The following is a 19,103-nucleotide window of genomic DNA, read 5'->3' on the forward strand; positions in this document are numbered from 1 at the left end:
ACCACAAATTATGCCTCCTTGGCATATTTTAGGCTGATTATTTTTAAGAAGCAGACACAGGAGAAGCTCTTAAAAAAAACTGTGAAGTTGACCATTGGCATTTTTAAGGGGAATTTCCATTTGGAAGGGTGTCTCCCTGTATCAGAAAGTGGGGAATGACTAAATCTCTAGAAACTCTTAGCAATGGAAAAGGTGAGGATTTAAAATTACATAAACTACACCCTTGTTTATTGTTGTTTTCCTGGTAACCTCCCATAACTGACTCCTCACCTCCAATATCTTTTGTCTAGCTGGAGGTGTTACTTAAGGCATTGGCTTCAGCGAACTGGGGATCTACTCAGTTTTCCTGGGTCTCTCATGTACACAGGAGGTATACATGTTATTAAACTTAGGTCTGTGTTTTCTCCTCTTCATCTGTTTTTATACCTGTTTAAGTATTAGACCAGCCAAAGAACTTAGAAGAGTGTAAGGAGATTGTTTTTCTCCCCAACATACTCTTCCTCTAGTCTACACCAATTCTTGGGTTGGAAAAGAGAGGGCAGAGAAAGGGTTGAAACTTGGTAATTGCCCCAAGTTAAAAGGGAGGTCTTTTTCGACGGGTTGCGCATTGAACGGGACCTCTGAGTTTGGCAACTGATGAGCTGAAAGCGGGACTTGGTAAACATTTTTCATAGGGGAAGAAGTATCTATGCTTTAGTTCATCCTCTGGTTGCCCTCAGATTTCTTTCCACTTTGCTAAGGAGAAATAAGGAGAAGGGCTTGCTTTTTGTTCCTAGTTGGACCAGAAAGGAAAGAGGGAAGCCAGTGGCCCAGGGAGCCATGGGTTGTGATTCCCACAGAGATCAAAGTGCTTAAAAGGGTGGGTACAGGCCGAAGCTCCAAAGAAAGGTGTCCTTTGCCTGCACTCAGAGCCTTTCTTGCTCCTTCCTAGGAATTTATGTTTTAAGGGCTTAAGAGAAAGTCTTTTCAACCCTTCTGATTCAAGACTCATTCAATTAGCAGGATAAAGATATATGAAGTTGATGTATAGGTAGCTTGTTGATATTTGACTGTTTTGGGCCTACAAAAAGGGCAATTTGCTATGGTTCAGTTGAATATATTCTATATATATCCTATATATACAGAATACATGTATATAAAACACATACACAAAATGTGTTGAACTCAAGTAAGCTATGATTATGGCAATTGATTTCCTTTCTTCTACAGGGAAGAAAAGGCTGAATTTCCTGCTGTCTAGCATTTCAGCTCACAATGCGCCTGAATTAATCTGTTAATCTTTGCTGGAAAAGTCAGAAGGTGAATGAGGGACACAGGCGAAGCAATCACATCACAGTTTGGGAGATGCCCTGCATTTAATTTCTATGAATTTATGAGAATGGATAGAAAAGTCACAGATTTTAAATTAGTACATGCTACCCTGCACTCACTGGTTTGAAGGTAATTAGTACTTGATTTTTAGAAATCAATCAGGACAATGCTACAGATTTTATTTGTTAATGATAACTGCTAGGCTGACAATCAAAACCATACTTAGGCTTGCTTTTAATTCACAGATTTGTCTATAAATGAACAGGGCCTGTATTTCGTGTTAGCATCAGCTGCTACTATTCCATCTGGAGTTTCCTTTTATCTCTTTTCTTGTTTTTACTCACAAGATACTCTCCTTACCTCGCCAGCCCACAAAATCTTAGTGCTAGTAGCAATCTTGGGACATGGGCTATTGGGTTGATCCGCCTGGGTTCAAATCCTGGTATTGCCACTTACTAGTTATGTGTGACCTCTCTGTGCCTGTTTCTTAATCTGTAAAATGGGAATGATAATAATAGAAACCACCTGATAAAGTGTCATGCGTACTAAGTGAATTAATATATAGCAATACACATAGTAAGACCTCAGTGAATGTTAGCTGCTGTAATTATGACCAATTGTGATAATGCCGCTCTTGATGGAGATTGCACAGCCCATATGGATCCTTTCATAGATGGGAAAAGGCGTGCAATATTATGGGCATACCACTTGTTCCTCAAAATCTTACTCATTCCGCTCACCTGACTTCTGCCATATCATTTAACTTAGATGCTTTTTGCATTATATTAATTTGCTCTCGTTTAAATGCTCTCCTGTTGGGGAATTCATTTGTGTAACCATACAACAGACAATGGAAATTTTTCATACCAAATCATTAATGCTTATATGCATGCGGAATAATATGTGAAATACTTTCTTTCGAGTTCTCTTAGTGGGGTTGACTTAAGATTAACAAATGTAGTAGCTTCTGTGCTTGGAGGGCCCCAAGAATCCCCTGGCCCCAAAAAACCCAACTCGGCCCGGTTGCCTGGATGCCCGAAAGTTCCTGTCTCCAGGTGACTCCTTAGGGGTAGACGCACTGTTACCTGGGACTGAGAACGACAGATATATTTTGAAAATAGATTAACCTATCTGCAAGTAGGTTCCTTATCTAAATTTTCACAAAACGAATCCCTCCAGCAAACCCGGGGAGAAGGAAGTTAAAATAGCGTGAAGCAAATGTGAACTCCAACTCTGAGCAGCCTGTAGCCGAGTGCCCTGTCAGCAAAGGCATTTTCTGAGAAGGGAGGGAGATGCCGGAACCTTCTTGGCTGCCTCCCAAATTCCCCATCATTTGTCAGCCTGGGACCCTGTGTTGCATCTGGGCTTGTTCCCCGTTTCAGAGCTCAGATCATGTATGAACGGTCACATGTTGCATTTAAAAACCAATCTACCCGGTGCTCAGTTATCTTTGAGTGGAGAGGGGACAAAAATCAACTGCGAGGGTTTTAGATAAGTCTTTGCTTCGTTTTGCTTGTAAACACATAATCATCTTACTTGATTTTATGACTTTGGTTTGAAGTGCTAAGCTTCCTGGACTTTTGTTTTTGTTTTTTTTTTCCTTTTCATAAAGGAGGGTGTAGTGCTGGGGTTTTGCTGTAACCTCACATCTCAGTCTGCGAAATCTTGTAAAGAGCTCTGGGATCCAGTGCTGGGATAAGTCTCCTATGACGGGATTAGTATCCGTGCGTGTGGCGAGGTGCAATCTGGGTGAAGTTCCCAGACTGGTTCGCTGTGGGTGAATGTCCAATTCTTTTACCACTGCTTCCATTGTTATCTGCACTCTAATGTCTCCATTGTCCAGGGAAATGTATTTATGGGGACAGGCTGATGCAACAGATAAGATACATGGACTGGATGTAAAAGTACTTGGCAAGGAAGGTGATTCAAACACAATTCAGGTTGGGGTAGGGAATGGATTTTCGAAATAAAGGAAATTTCCGGATGTTAATGTGAGTTATTTCACTTAATGGAGTTGGCACAGGACATCCCAGAGGTTACAAATCCCTCGCCTGGCCAGGGTGAGCAGGATATCACGTTTCCCGACAGCCTGCCTTGCTCGCCTTGAGGTGACTTTGTATGAAAAAAAAATGCCATCAATCATTAGAGAAGATCAACTCTTGTTGCTTTATCTCTAAGAGAAGTCTATCCTTGTCTGTTTTTCTTTGAGCTAGAAGGTCTAGGCTGGATGTGACAGGTAGCTTTTTGGAATGTCCATCATCTTCCCAAAGGGGTCTTTAAATGAACCTGTCATTTTGTGCCCAAACAAGTAGTGTTTTAGGACCTGCTGCCCAAGCACATTTAAAAATTACAACCACACCTTTGTGTGGTTTTTCAAAGAGGAGTCCTATTTCCCACAGTACAGCAGGAGTTTCTATGTTGTACGACTATCTGAACCTGGTATTCTGTCTCAAGAGCTCTGGTACCCCCAACTTGCCCTCGTTGTGGACTGGCTGCTCCATCCGGAGAAGTAAATGATTCAGTCTAGATGAATGGGTAAAGAAGATGAGGTATATTCCTACAATGGAATATTACTTGGTGATCAAAAAGAATGAAATCTTCCCATTCACAACAGCATGGATGGAACTGGAGGGTATTATGCTAAGTGAAATAAGTCAGTCCGAGAAAGACAGATATCATATGATTTCACTCATATATGGAACTTGAGAAACACAACAGATGAACACAGGGGAAGGGAAGGAAAATAAGATAAAAACAGAGAGAGGGAAGCAAATCACAAGGGACTCTAATGACACAGAACAAACTGAGGGTTGCCGGTGGGGAGTGGGCAGGATGGAGGGCACTTGTTGGGATGAGCACTGGGTGTCATGTGTAGGTGATGAGTCACCGGGTCCTACTCCTGAAACCAATACTACACTGTATGTTAATTCACTTGAATTTAAATAAATAAATAAATAAATAAATACATAAATAAAATGATTCCGTCTAAGGCCTTGAGGTCCTCGAGGGCATCGGAAAAGCTTGTTCTGTACACGTATGCTTACAAATGGGACCCTGCATATCTGGCCCGGGAAGAGAGAACGTTCCATCTCGTGCCATCTGCTTGCTCCTTGAAAAGTGACCGGAAGGGAAGGGGTACCATCTCTGAAATAATAAACTCAGCAGGGGAAGAGAGCTTGCCTCGTCAAAATTGGATTCACACCTATGTTAAGGGAGCATATACATTCCGTTAAATCAGATTTGCCTCATCTGGGGAAACCGAGGCAGCGGTATAAACAAAAATGCGCAAGGATGGGGAGAGAAGGTAAGAATTAGCCAGTTAAGCAGCTTCCCTTCCCTTGCCTCTTCCACGCTCCTCCTGCCTGGAGGCCAGCCAGCTGTCCTGTACCACCCACACTCGCCAGTACATTAGAGTCGATTATTTGTCTCTTTTTGTCAGCATTGAAATGAGGAGTCAGGCCCTGCCAAGGTGGCTCCACTGAGTGGGGCAATGATTTATAGATTAATTATTTTAAGGAACAAGGCAGCACAGCATGATGAAGTGGAAAGAGTGGTGCGCTAGGCGAAGACCCACATTTTAGTGCTGGCTCTGATCCTTAATAGCTGTTTGACTTTGGGCAAATCACTTAACCTCTCTGGGCCTTAGTCTCCTTATCTGTAAGCTGGGAATAACAACAATTGACGGTGGTGGCGATCCAATAAAATCCTGGCTACGAAAGCATTTTGTTAACTCTAGGGCACGAAACGTATGTAAAGGATTGCTGTTAGGTTTCTAGGGACATGCACGGTGACACCACTCAGCTGCTGAGGGGCTCCACTGTGTCACAGGACCTCAGGAAGTACCCTAGAAGTCACATAGAAGAGAAAGTACTGAATCTGTTGCCCTTATAAGCAGTTCCACAAATCTGCTCAACTGTACGACAGGAAGGGAAATGGGTCAATTATAAATAGTGTTAACTAAATAATACTTCACTCCTTAACACTAAAGGGCCCCCAAATGCCCCAAATGTTTTATGAGCATTAACTTTTCAACATTAAGAACAATTTGGGATATGAGGTATAAGTTACAGTTTATAGTCTCTCCATTATCTGTGCATATGGAGGGGAGAAAATGGCGGGTTATCCTAGAAAGTGGAAAACCCCGAAGTCACATAGTATAGGATGGGGTTTCCTGACGAACGGGAAAACCCATAGTACCTGATATGGTTCATAATGTTTTCTTGAGGCTGTAAACCAGGGGAGGCACTAAGAGATCATTTATGTGATACAAGTATTCTGCGGGGAGTCCATGAGGTTGATAAGCCATATGTACAGAGTTCCTACTTGTCTTGAGCACGATACTTTCATTTCACAGGCGAAGAAAATAAAGGCATTTCTTAAGCCAGGTCATCTAACTTCCCCATCTACGGCTCTGCCCAGGAGATCTCATTTCTAGAATTCTGACTGCAACCCTCACTGCCTCCCACACAGAGAGGGGTGGACTCTTTGGACTGGTTTTACTTCTCAATTCAGGGGCGTATCAGCAGGAAATGTCCTGTTGGAGACTGGTGGTAGAATCAAAACAGACGATTGACTTGTGCCTGTAGACAGCTGTAGTGGCATTACAAAATCACTGAAGTCTGTGCCCGTGTGTCACCAACAGAACTGCCCGAAAAAGTGAGTGCTGGATTGTTTTGTCCACGTCACGCCTTTGGACTGGATCGACCGCTTCTTACTGGACTCGGGTGGTTGTTTGGCGTTGCATTTCCACAGCCTAAAGGATACCACATTTTCACCGGGAGCGAATTTGTACCGCGAGTGAAGGAAGCGCGAGCATCCTGGGTATCCAGGCACTCAAGGCAGGCCCGGCCTCAATTGTGACTGATTGTTTCCCTCGGGCTGGCAGTTGCTCTGGGGCTGATATTGAATGTTACTATATTGGGAAAGTTGGTCACATCATCCTAACACGAAGAAGGGACAGGCAGACAGAGTGCCGTGGTGCTCGGAGGCTTTGCGTGTGGCAGGAAGGCAGGTTTGACAGAGATTTCTGGTCAACTGCGGGGAACTGTGCCTGGTAAGGACGTGAAAACCCTGCAACCTTTCATGTCCTCCGGACAGCTGTCTCTGAGCACCACCGGACACATCTGGGCGCTAGTCCTTTACCCCTCTAGCCCTTCATAGTGTATTCACGGCAATAGTATCACTCACCGATTCCTCCTTTGCACCTGCCTTTGCCCAGATGTTGCCTGTTGTCTCACGTCCTTGTGTGGGTGCCTGCCGGGTCCTTCCACGTAAAGTATAAACTACCCCCGGAGCAGGGAGCTGGGTCAAGTGTAGTGAGCCTGATGACCATCTCCCCAGCACGCTGGAAGGGATTCTGGAGGGCCTCCCTACTAAACCCATTTCTCCACCCAGACTTTCTTGGTGGCTGAAATTGCTACTATTAGAGCACTTCAGCTGGCTAATGACAAAGAATGCTCCTGTTAGAGTGTTCATTTAAGGACACTGAACCATTATCAGCCGTTAGCACCCTCTCTCGAATTAGTGTATCCTATACGCTAGTCAGTCACCCAGAAAAGCTTTGTTGCGATGGGACTTCAGATCAGGGCGGCTGTGTGGTTTTCCAACCTAAACCGCCAGTTGCGGACCTTGCGTCGGGCCCCAAGCCTTACCCTCAGTCTCCTTTCAAACGCCGAAACGTTGCCTTTGTTTTGCTCCTTGCGCTGCCGCCACTCGATGAGGTTTGCATTGTGCTCTCCAGGCAGGGAGATGTTGCATTTGCCCAGGGTGGGGTTGACCGCCCCCGCCAAGATGTGCGGCTCCGAGCTGAGGCTGATCTCCATCCCGCTGGCGAAGGTGACGCGCAGAGAGCCGTCCGGACTCACACGATAGGTGCTCTGGGTATTTTCTGTAGACAGAGGAGCAAAGGAGGAAGAGGGGGAGAAAGGGAAGCGCGGCAGGCAGAGAAGAGACCAGCGGAGCCTCAGGAGGCAAGTCTGGGGCGGGGTGAGCAGAGGGGCCGCTAGGGGCCCAACTGCCTTCTGGGCTAGCCAACCCCTCTGACAGGCCGACGCGCTCTCTGTCCGTCTGGGTCTCGTTATTTTCATAGCTGGGGTACCTTGTTTCTTGGATCAAAGATTCCTAATACTGCAGGCTGTGTTTGGCTTTCTCTTTTTCAGTTTTAAAGAATTCCCTCACAGAATCCATCTGGGACCTGGCGGGTTGGCCTCCTCAGTTTGACACGCTGGGAGCTAGAAGGAGAAGACGAAGTTCAACTCTGCCTCCTTACTGCCTGGGGACACCGGCTGACCTAGCGACACGGTAACACTGACAGAGGTTGCTACCACCGATCCTTTCAGAGTGAACCTGAACTCTGGACACTTGGGCGTCTGGGCCCGTAACCTAACAACGGAATCAGTTCTTCATGGCTGGGCAGAGAGAAAACAAGACATTCCCTCCAAATGCAACCCTCCCTCCCTCCCTCCCTTCCATTTTCTTCTGTTTTCTTCCCTCCCTCTCCCTCCTTCTCCCCTTCTGCCCCTTCTCCCCTCCCTCCCTCCAGGCTTCCTTTCCTTTTTCTTCCATTCTTACTTTTCTCTCTGACTAGAATGAGATTTTAATTCTCTCGTTTCACTTACATTCTTGCCTCACGTCAGCATTGATCTAGAATGCTAATCTCAGCTGGGGCACAGACTTCATTTCTTTAATATAACCCAATCAGAGCCCGAAAGAGCTTTACAAACAGCTGGGTGTTGGGAAATGACCTGAAGGAGGAGCGGATTTGGCAGGGATTTAACCTCACAGCTCCCACAGAGATGTGGCCCAATGTGGCAACGTGAACTTTGTGAAAGGTGTGGTTTCGTTTGGGTTTTAGCCTCTGTAGCTGGAAAATAGGGAGGAGAAGCCATCTCCTCAGCCAGGAGCGAATTCTATTTGTTAATGGCGTGCAGAGGTTTGAAGGCAGAAGTTAAGATAGGCGAAGTGGGAAGTATCCTTACCTTGTTTTAAAATATATATGGTACTAGTTGCTGTCAGGTTGGTTGACATGAGGACATTTTCACGGTTGGAAGTATCTAGTTCCACTTTTGTCAGCTTCTCCAGGTCGCTGTGGAAGCTGCTGACCTCTCCAGTGGGAAACGTCGCATTGGTCAGATGTCCCTCGGGGTCATACCTGAGGAATGTAACCGATCCCGACTTTGAAGCCTCTTGGCAGTGATAACAGGCCTTTGCAAATAAAAATCACTTGGCAGCTAATACAGTTTAACTTTGAGTGATAACAAGTATTATTAACCTTGTTCAATAAGAAGAAAAAGGTCAGAGAGATGATTAATCAAACGAAGGTATTTCTTGCAGCTTCTGAATTCTTGATGACTTCCTTGAGCTGTGCTGTTTTACAGAAAAAATATATCTGGTAATGAATCACCAGGGTGGAAAACTGATTTATGAATCATGTCCTGCTGTGTGTAATGTTGCAGGGAGGCCTCCGTTTGCAATTTGGGTCGATCCCATTAGATGTGATGGATAACAGACACCAGCAGAGGGTGCTGTTGGCAAAGGAAAAAAGGGCAAGAACCGCCCCAATGTCTGGAAGGGCAATAAACTGATTTTGCATTGTGATAGGAAAATTATATTTGCCGTTTAAGTTGCCAAATTTGAAATGAATGAATCATTCTTTCAACAAAATGAACAAGCACGGAGGGTAATGGAAACATGTTCATCAAAACATTCTGGAGCCCCCTGATCCCAGTGTCACTTAATTTTTTTTTTTTTTTAATCTTTTTAGAGTATAGTACATAATGCGTTGTAATTTGCCTATATGAGTAAAAGACAAAAAAAATAATTACCTGGGATAATAGGCAATAACATATATCTGGAAATATAGTCTAGTGAGTTTACTTTTTTTTTTAAAAAATCGGAATGATTGGCAATCTCACTGTCCTCCAAATGGAAACCGCTTCCCTGAAGGCTTTTGATGTGGAGCTGTTCTTTTATTGCCAATAGAACCATGAAAAATAAACACTTCATTAAAAGTAAAGGCATGCACTTGGAAACCCATTACTGTTTTCTTTTCAAGTTGCAAATTACAAAATATTTAAGCACTTTTATTTGCTTTTAATATGTTAAACAATTATATTCTTTTTACCCAAAGTAAGCAGGGTACAGCCTGGACACGATGGCGAAGTCTGGCTTCACCATTTCCTCCCCCGACAATTATGCAAAATGGCACAGTGATTTAGTGTTAGTTCACTAGGTTTTAAAGAACTCAGCCTGGAGAGTCGCTCAAATGTTAAAACCTACACCAGCCTTTGGTAGGCTTGGGAGAGGGGGCTGGACCTTACCTTATCAGACGGAACTGAACTTGGGGCTATACACAGTGCCACCCCAAGCTCGGTGCCACGTGTATACGCGCACGCGCACGCGCACACACACACGCTAATGGTTTAGACAGTCATGTATGCATATAAAAACAATCAGGTCATTTGACGTCACAGACATGCCAAGCCCAATCGTTTAATTGGATGCATCCTTTGTTTAAGTGCATTTTAGTCCAAATGGTCATTGGTGTGTTGCTACTATGCAGCTAAGGCCTCATTAGCAAGCAAAGGCCGAAGGGTACTGTTTGTGCCTGGGGTTGATGGCAGAATCCTGGGCCCTGCTCAGCCTGTTTGCCCATGGTCTGCTCTGGGGCTCTGTGGCTGTAAATCCCAGGCCCCTGATGAGAAACAGGCACGGAAGGGCTTGAGTGCCCAGCACAGTCTCAAACCCGTCTGCCTGGTCTTCCTTCCAGGATAGGAAAACAACGTCTACCTTTAATCATCCCAGGGTGCCAAGCTGCTTTTCCCTGCGGCAAAGTGTTTCCAAGAAGCAGAGAGAAGGAAGCTGCCTTCCTCACAAGGGAGACTGGGGCCCCACAGCCGGGATTATGCAGACAGCTCCTCTCTGTTTCACATCCATTGACAGCAACTCTGCCTCATTGGATTACCCTTCCTGATTTCTAGGTGGTTTCCTCAAATCATGGCAAGGTCACTCATGGTCATTCCCCCGGGAAATCTGACTTAAGATGCTATGCATGCAAGTTCCCAACAGGCTTTCCAGCTGGGGGCAATTTCCTTCTTTCTCAGTCACACGGCCTCTTGTTTTAAAGCAAGATTTCATCTAAAGGGGAGGACAGTGGATGTGTCCACTCCTCAGGGCAAGACGACAACATCAGATGCCATCCGAGCCATCCATGAGCAGAGGTACAAGTGCCAGAAATTCCAACGAGACTTAGCAGTGGCCAGTGGATAAGCCTGGTTTCCTAAACCCTTCTCCTCCAGACACCTTTTAAGCTCAGTCACTGGCGCTCTTTGTCTGAGATTATACATTTAAAAGCTTATTCCCAAGAGCACAGCCATGTTCCTACATATTCTGTTCCCATCCCCACTCTCCAAATTGACAGGAGGACATTTGGAGAGGAAAGATAAATAGTGCTGGATAAGACTGTAATTACCTGGAAAGATCTAGCTGGGAGGTGGCTGCCTGATCCTTTTCTGGTGAAAGAAACAATGGTGTTGGGGATCAGGTAGAATTTTCCATAGCCCTTCCCAGTTGCTGGGTAGTTCGAAAGTTATATTGCCTGATTTCCTTTCCATGGCTGGACATGCATCCTTCTTGAAAATGCATATTTGACTTTAAGTCTATCATAAACAAAGCACTGTACCTGGAGGGCGTAATGCTAAGTGAAATATGTCAGACAAAGACAAATAGTGTATGATCTCACTTACGTGTAGAATCTAAAACAAAAAAGAAACCGCACATACCAAACTCAGAAAATATCAGATTTGTGGTTACCAGAGGTGGGGTGGGTGGGGGAATCGAAGAAAGGTAGTCAAAAGGCACAAACTGCCAGTTAGAAGGTAAATAAATACTGGGGATGTAATGCACAACATGACGACTATAGCTCTCACTGATGTATGGTATATAGGAAAGCTGCTAAGAGAGCAGATCGTAAAAGTTCTCATCAGAAGGAAAAAACTGTTTCTCTCTCTCTCTTTATGAGATGATGGATGTTAACTAAACTCGTTTTGGTAATCATTTCTCAATATTAGAAGTCAAGTAATTAGGCTGTACACCTTAAGCTTCTACAGTGCTGTGTGTCAATTATATCTCAATAAAAATGAAGGAAAAATACCCCCAAAATAGCCCTGAAGCACTTTATCCAACACACTGACATACCCCAGTTCTGCCAGTCAGTCCTAGCAATCACATTTGGTGGTATCTTTCACGTGGTGTCTCTGTCATTTGTATGGTCCTAGGTCTAAACATATAGCCCACCTCTCTTCCGTGGGGTCACTTCCCAAGGAAGAGTGACAGCCGGAAGTACTCATCAGTGCATAATTCCCACAACTTTGGAAAGATTGCTCAAAAGTGGATAAGAAATAAAGGGAGCCTTTGATTTCCTATGGCTTACTTGAGGTTTTTCTCTCCGTCACAGGGGAATGCATGTTTCCAGACTGAATGTCAAAGATACAAGTTTAATCAAAACCTCTTATGTTGTGTGTTTCCCTTTGGTGCCTGCATCCTTTGGTGCGGAGTACAAGCCAATATGCTGCAACCCATCCCCTCAGGCCACAACATGGTAGCAAGCCCCTCCTTCTCGTGGCTCAGAGTAGCACTCGCTTGACGAGGCCTGCAAATGCTGGCTGGTGAATTGTGTGATCAGGTGATGACTGTAGTCTTCATAGTCATCAGAAGCGGGTCTAGTAAGAGGAGATTTGCCATCAGATCGTCCCTTCCTGTCGCGATTTTACAGAATTCCACTATGGAGGGTCTCGCGGGACACCAATCAGTGAAGAACTGAGTATAACTCCTGTTCTGCTCAGCACCTTGATAGACCATGTGCACCTGGATGTGTGTGCGTGTGTGTGTGCACGCGCATGCCCCCATTGGAGCAAAGAAGACATTTGTAAAGGAAGTTCAGAAGTCATTCTGGTCCTGGAGGCGCATATAGTTTCGTTGGGGTAGGGTGATATTTACACATTATGAAAAATATATTTGGTCTGATATTTTCTCACAAGGGATAGCCTGCCCTGTTCCCTTGAGGACAATTTAAGCCAGAGCTAAACCATGCAGCGTAAAAACTAGAAGCTCCTCCACCTTGCTTTGAAGAAAATATTAAAGATTATAGAAGGAAATTCATTACTTATATTTTAAAGGAAAACAGGCCCTTTTCCCTTTTTTATGCCAGAAACCTAACCAACCTAATATAAGCATTCTGTGGAAAATGCTGGAGTCCCCTTCCTCACCAATAACTTCATTTGGCTTCCTTTGATTCGGCTCCAAGTCCATAATGCCCTTCTATCTCCACTTGTCCTTTATTCAATAAGTATCAGTCTCGTGTGAGGTACCAGAGGTACAGTGCTGAATGAAATTCAAAGCCTAGCGGGGCAGATAAGACATTCACACAAATCACTTTAATGCCAGAATATTGCCATGTGCTTCTGTAAACAAGCTATAGAAGCTCAGAGGAGGTAGAAGTCTTTCCAGCTGGGCTGAACAGAAAAGGAAGAGAAGGAGATGGTATTTAAATTCTAGAAGGTAGGTGAAGCTCAACTCTTGGTAGGCAGAGATGGGAGTGGAGAGGAAGGCATTCCAAAGAGAGGTGATGGTATGAAGAAAAGCATGCAGGTGGCTGGGATGTCCTTTAAGAGAACTGGGTTGGGGCACCTGTGTGGCTCAGTCAGTTAAGCGTCTGACTTCAGCTCAGGTCACGATCTTGTGGTTCGTGGGTTCGAGCCCCGCCTCGGGCTCTGTACTGACATTGTGAAGCTGGCTTGGGATTCTCTCCCTCTCTCTCTCTCTGCCCCATCCTGCTCTTTCGCTCAAAATAAACTTAAAAAAAAAAAAAAAGGAATGGCTTGCTGGGGCACAAGGTTCCTCTAGGAGGGTAGTGGGAGATAAGGTTGAGAGGCATGTTGGAGCCAGAGCAGAGGGGAACTGGGGTACCAGGCTCTGGAGGAAAGCAGGTAGTCAGTAGAGAGTGGAGAGACATACAAGCCTTTTAGGGAGAGAAGAGTGTGATGAAAGCAGTACTTTGGTGGCAGCAGATCTTAGAAGGGGATATGTGGAGCAGGAAGGCATGTTGGAAGGCTGCAGCCTTCGTCTGTGTAGGAAGATGGTGGCCTCTTGCCTTTATTCAGTGTACTGTGATGGCCCATCATTGGGATTTGTCTTCCTCACTAGTTTGTAAGCTCCTATCCATAGAGGGAGGGCACCCCTGTCTCATTCGTGCCTGTTTTCTCTGGCACAGAGTAGATTCTCGCTACATCTACTTGTTGAGTGAGTGAAATAAAATGCTACCAGTGGAAACGGAAGGGATGGGTGGATACAAGAGCCAATGTGCTCACAGAAGAGACAGAGCCAGCTACGGTGGTACCGGGAGGCCAGGCTCTGCCTATGTAGATGTCCTATGCGCTGCAGCTAATCCTTCCTACCAGCCTCTGGAAGCTTTCCTACCGGCCTACTGGAGGCCGGTAGCCTCTCTTCCCTCTGTTCACTCCCTGTCGCTCTTGCAGTTCTCCCCAGCGTGACCCACGACAGTTCTGTCTGCTCATTCTTGATCCTTATCAAGGGCATAACGCACATACATGGAGAGGTGACTGAGCAAAGGTGTTGAGAGTCTCTGTCTCAGGAGACCTGAAGGGACGGTTGACAATTCTCTGTTCTTGTTTAACTGAAATCCTTCGCCTGCCTGGAGACAGGGGGCTGGACCACGTGGTGCTTTAGTTCCCTCTCTACTCTGAGACTCTAGAAAACACTGGAAACATTTTGATGTGTTTAGACTGATTATTCATTTACATAACCAGTTCTCCGTGGGAATCACATCCTATGCCCAGGCAGGTGTATCCCCCAGAGGCATGGCTTGTTTGCTTTGCCCCTCCCCCCTACTTCTAATCTTACCAGGGAGGAGGGAGAATCCCTCATTAGCCACCTTCCATAAAATCGAGCATTTATAAAATAGCCTAGAAGGCACTCAGAGCTATTATGAGGGCCTTCCAATTTGTCAGTGGATGGCTTTTTTTGGGGGTGGCAGGGGGTTGTGCTAACAAGGGCCGGAAAGAGAGAGAATACAGTAGACCAGGGATCAAGAAATCATGTAAAGTCACAGTCTCGAGTGGACGGCTCTCACATGGTCAAGGGCCTGAGGAACTATCTGCTCAGCCTGGACCAGCAGCAGTGACACACTGAAGCTCTGGCCTCAGTCTGGGACCTTCCCAGTTTAGTATAGTAGAAGCCTCTGCCAGGGAAATGCTTGAGAAACAAGCAAGGGCATCCTGGCCGCTCTTGCGGGCTCCTGGGCAAAGAAGGCTTGCCTGCTGTGTGTTTGCTGGGCCCCTCCCGTGGGCCCCCGCTGTGGCAGGGTCATTGCAATTAGGAACCCGCCAGCCCCCTCGGGCCAGAATTGCCTCCTTCGGTCGGTATTCCTGCTTTGACAGTCACCTCTCCGTGAGCCATTTGTCTGTGGTCAGCTTTCCCCGTGACATTCAGGACGCGTAGGGGCAGTCAAGCATCAAGTACTAATACTTGGGGTGTGCAATTTTGAGCCTGGTCCAAGTCAAACGGAATTATGAAAATCAATGAACTATTTAAACAACATCACATTACCTAATACAAGCCCACATACTACCACTGCACAAGACGCATTTTAAAATCCCATTTGGATGACCCACTGTCCAGGGTCATCCGTGTCATTTCTTCTCCCCATCGCCACAGATAATCAGAAGCTGGATGGATTGCTGGCTTAGCTACCTGGACGCGGCAGTCCTCCGTCCTGCCAAATTTTGCTTCTGTTTCTGCTTCTCTGTCTCTCCTCTCAGAGCACAATTTCCATTTCCACCTTGGCAAACAGTCTGTCCCCTCTGGCCACAGAAGGCAGCCTCCTCACCTCGGAGAAACGCTCGAGTTCTGTCAGGAGGGCCTGGCAGCAGCGGCCCAGCCATACTCTAGCGACCTCGGCAGGGCTCTGACCCTGGACTAGAATAGTGGGTCCAATTCTGGGTTCCCCAGCTTCAGAAGGACAGAGAAAAACTCGAAGGAGTGTTCAGGACTGGCTTAACGCCTTGGAGGATAAAAGTGAAAGAAGTCAGACTCTGTATAGAGAAGACCGTAAGAAGAGTCAGTTACGTCGTGCAGGGTGGGAAACTGCTCATGCGTTTCTGTGCGGGCAAGAAGGGACAGGGGCAGTGTCACATTGGGCACTGACGTTCGGCACCAGAATGGACTGCTTCAGGAGGAAGACGGGCTTTCTCTCCATAGATGCTTTTCAGTTAGGAGGGTTTCAGCATAATCCTGGCTGGAGTTAAGGTGGGAGGAGGAAGAAGTGGGTATTTAGCCTCCTTTCTCTCTCATGGTGCTATCACACTCCTCATTCCCTGCTCCTGGAGGGAAAGTCTAGCTCCTCAGACTTCCCATGGTCACTCTTAACAATCCCAGATCCTCCTCTTTTTTCTGGAAGGCAGTGAGGGTAGTAGTGGAAAGAACACTGAACTGGATGCTCAAAGACCTGACTCAAGGCTCAGCCGGTGAGCAACTGTGAAGAGGGGAGTGTGTCCCTATCTGGGCCTCAGTTTCCTCATTTGCAAAGTAACTTCTTTTAAAACATTTTTTTAAAGTTTTTATCTCTTTTGAGAGAGAGAGAGAGAGAGCGTGAGCAGGGGAGGGGCAGAGAGAGGGGGAGAGAGAATTAAAAGCAGGCTCCGTTCTGTCAGCGCAGAGCCCAACATGGGGCTCGGAGTCACCAACCGTGAGATCGTGACCTGAGCCGAAATCAAGAGTTGGACGCTTAACCGACTGAGCCATGCAAGGGCCCCTAAAATAACTTCTAATGTCACTTTGTGGCTGTAAAACTCCATAATTACCCCCATGTGAACGCCTGCATTTCTCACCTCTTAGAGGCTCAACATTGATTATTTGGCAACAGTGATGTTGATACCTTTCACTCACTGCCAGTCAAGTCCTGGTAACAGGCCTGGGCTCCACGCACCGTATCTTGCTTGTCACACGGTGCCTGCATCAACGTGTTGCCAGTGGAAACCAGGCGCACGACCTGATCTGACCACAATATTCTATTCTCTATCTGGCATTGTCAGCTTTTCCCCTCTCTATTGGATCATTTTCATCGGTATACAAATATACTGTTACGTTGCTCGTTAAGAACAAAACTCCTTCAGCCTACCCCATTCTCCCTACCCCTGCTCCAATTTCTCTGCTCCTCTTTACAGCAAAGCTTCTCAGAAGAGTTCTTTTCTTCTTACATGCATCACATAATTTATTGCAACCATATCAATGTCATCCTTTACCCTTGAAATCAAATCCCAAAAAAAAAAAAAAGTTACCACAGATCCATAAATGGTGCCAATAGCTTTGATCCAAAGGTTAAATAACCTGGTGTTCCCTTCAAAGCTTCCCCCCCGAACACAGTTTGAAGAATATATCTTTTTTAGTTTTTAATAATTTTACTTTTTTTCATCATGGTAAGTATACTCTTTATATCCCCGTACTATATCTCCCCTCCTCTCTGGTAACTACCAGTTTGTTCTGTATAGTTAAGGGTCTGTTTCTTGATTTGTCTTTCTCTCTCTCTCTTTTTCCTTTGCTTTCCTTTGTTTCTTAAATTCCATCTATGAATGAGATCATATGGTAGTTGTCCTTCTCTGACTTATTTTGCTTACATTATACTCTCTAGCTCCGCCCGTGTTGTTGTAAATGGCAAGATTTCATTCTTTTTTATGGCTGAGTAATATTCCATTGTATACACATACCGCATCTTTATCCTTTCATCCATCGATAGACACTTGGGCTGTTTCCATATCTTGGGTATTGTAAACAATGCTGCTATAAATATAAGGATGCATATATCCTTTTGAATTAGTGTTTCTGTATTCTTCGGGTAAATGTTCAGGAGTATTATTCCTGGATTATAGGGGTAGATCTATTTTTAATTTTTTTTTTTGAGGAACCTCCGTACTGTTTCCCACAATGGTTGCACTCCTAAGAAATCTTTACTCATTGTCTCCAATCTCCTTCCTCTCAGCCACTATCATCTTCTTCTTCTTCTTGAGATATAATTCACATACCATAAAAGCCACCATTTTAAAGTTATACAATTTATGGGCACCTGGGTGGGTCTGTAGGTTAAGCATCCGACTTTTGATTTCAGCTCAGGTCATGATCTCACATTGGTGAGATCGAGCCCCGCATCAGGCTCTGTGCTGACAGCCTGCTTGGGATCCTTTCTCTCCCTCTCTCTCTGCCCCTCTCCTGCTCGCACATGCACTCTCTCTTTCTCAAGAAATAAACTTTAACGTATATAATTCAGTGGCTTCCAGTGCATTCACAGTGTGTGCAATCATCACTACCACTTCTAGAACATTCCATCACCCCCGAAATAAACCCCATCCTCTTTATCAGCCAATTCCCATTCCCTTTCTCAGACCCAGGCAACCACCAATCACTTTCAGCCTGTATGAATTTGCCGTTTGTGGACACTTCATACAATATTTGTCCTTTGTGACTGGCTTCTTTCAGTTAGCATAATGTATTTGAGGTTTATCCATGTTGTAACATATGTCAGAACTTCATTCCTTTTTATGGATGAGTAACATTCCATGGTATGGATGTACCCTATTTTGTTTGTGTGCTCGTGTCCCGATGGACAACGGTTCTTCACACTTCTTGGCTATTATGAGTAACACTGCTGTGAACATGTGTATATCCATTCTCTCTGAAACCAGCTCTGCTCAGGCTTTTGTCCCCCATGGTGCCACGGCACCTGCCCTTCTCAAGGTGAACAATGACCTCTACAGTGCTAGACTGAATGGTCAATTCTCAGTCCTTATCTTACTTGACTTATCCAGAGTATCTAACACAGCTGAGCACTCTTTCCTGTTTTACTTGGCTCCCAGGACATCCTACTCTCCTGCTTTTCCTGCTACTTCACTGGGCTGTCCATCTTGGTCGCTTGCCGGTTTCTCTTCATATCCTCTGCTCTAAACGTTGGTGTGCTCCAGGTCTAGTCATCATCTTTTCTTCTTACCCATCTCATGGCTTGAATACACTCTAACCACTGGTGGGTACCAAATGTGGATCTCCCAATTTGAAATCTCCAGCCTTTCCCCTCAATTCTAGATGCATATAGCCAATTTTCTACTTGATATTTTCACTTGGATGTCTAAGGAAACTGATTATATCCCAAACTGAACTCCTGATCTCCTGCCCAGTATAATGTATTCCTTGCACACTCTTCCTCATGTTGATAAATAGTTCAACATCCAGTTGCTCAGGCCAAAACCTTTGGAGTTCTCTCTAACCCTCTTTCTCTTCACTCCACATCCAATCTATCAGTAAGTCCTGCTAAATCTACTGTTAAGATATACTTAGCATTTTACCACGTATTGCTGCCTTCAGTCCCTGGTCTAAGTTGTCATCTTTTGCCTCGAGTATTGCAGACCCCTCCTCTCTCCACCACCGGGCTCCCCTGTTTCCACCAGACGGTCTGATGTATTCAATACAGACTGATTCTTTACAAATTAAGTCACATTACATCATTCCTTTACTTCAACCTCTCCAGTGGTTCTACATCTCACTTCAGAATAAAAGTCAAAGTCTTTACAGAGTACTACATAAAGTAGGCCTGGCCACTTCACCGATTTTATCTCCCCACTTTTCTTACTCCATTCCAGTCACACCGGCTGCCTTAGTATTCCTTGAACACATCAGGTTGGCTCCTGCTGCAGGGCCTTTGCACTTGCTATTCTCTCTGCCTGGAATGTTCT

General features: G+C 45.3%; 1 protein-coding gene across 1 annotated transcript in view; it reads right to left on the reverse strand.

Annotated features, from left to right (window-relative positions):
* TENM1 (teneurin transmembrane protein 1) overlaps positions 1-19,103 on the reverse strand; it is a 734,132-nt gene that overhangs the window by 21,183 nt on the left and 693,846 nt on the right. The window contains exons 28-29 of the mRNA XM_042974325.1: positions 8,289-8,461; positions 6,963-7,198 (exon numbers count right to left, since the gene is read on the reverse strand). Coding sequence (XP_042830259.1) covers positions 6,963-7,198; positions 8,289-8,461 — 409 coding nt within the window. The remainder of the gene's footprint in view (positions 1-6,962; positions 7,199-8,288; positions 8,462-19,103) is intronic.

The sequence above is a fragment of the Panthera tigris genome, chromosome X (genome assembly GCF_018350195.1).
Source record: "Panthera tigris isolate Pti1 chromosome X, P.tigris_Pti1_mat1.1, whole genome shotgun sequence".
Lineage (NCBI taxonomy): Eukaryota > Metazoa > Chordata > Mammalia > Carnivora > Felidae > Panthera > Panthera tigris.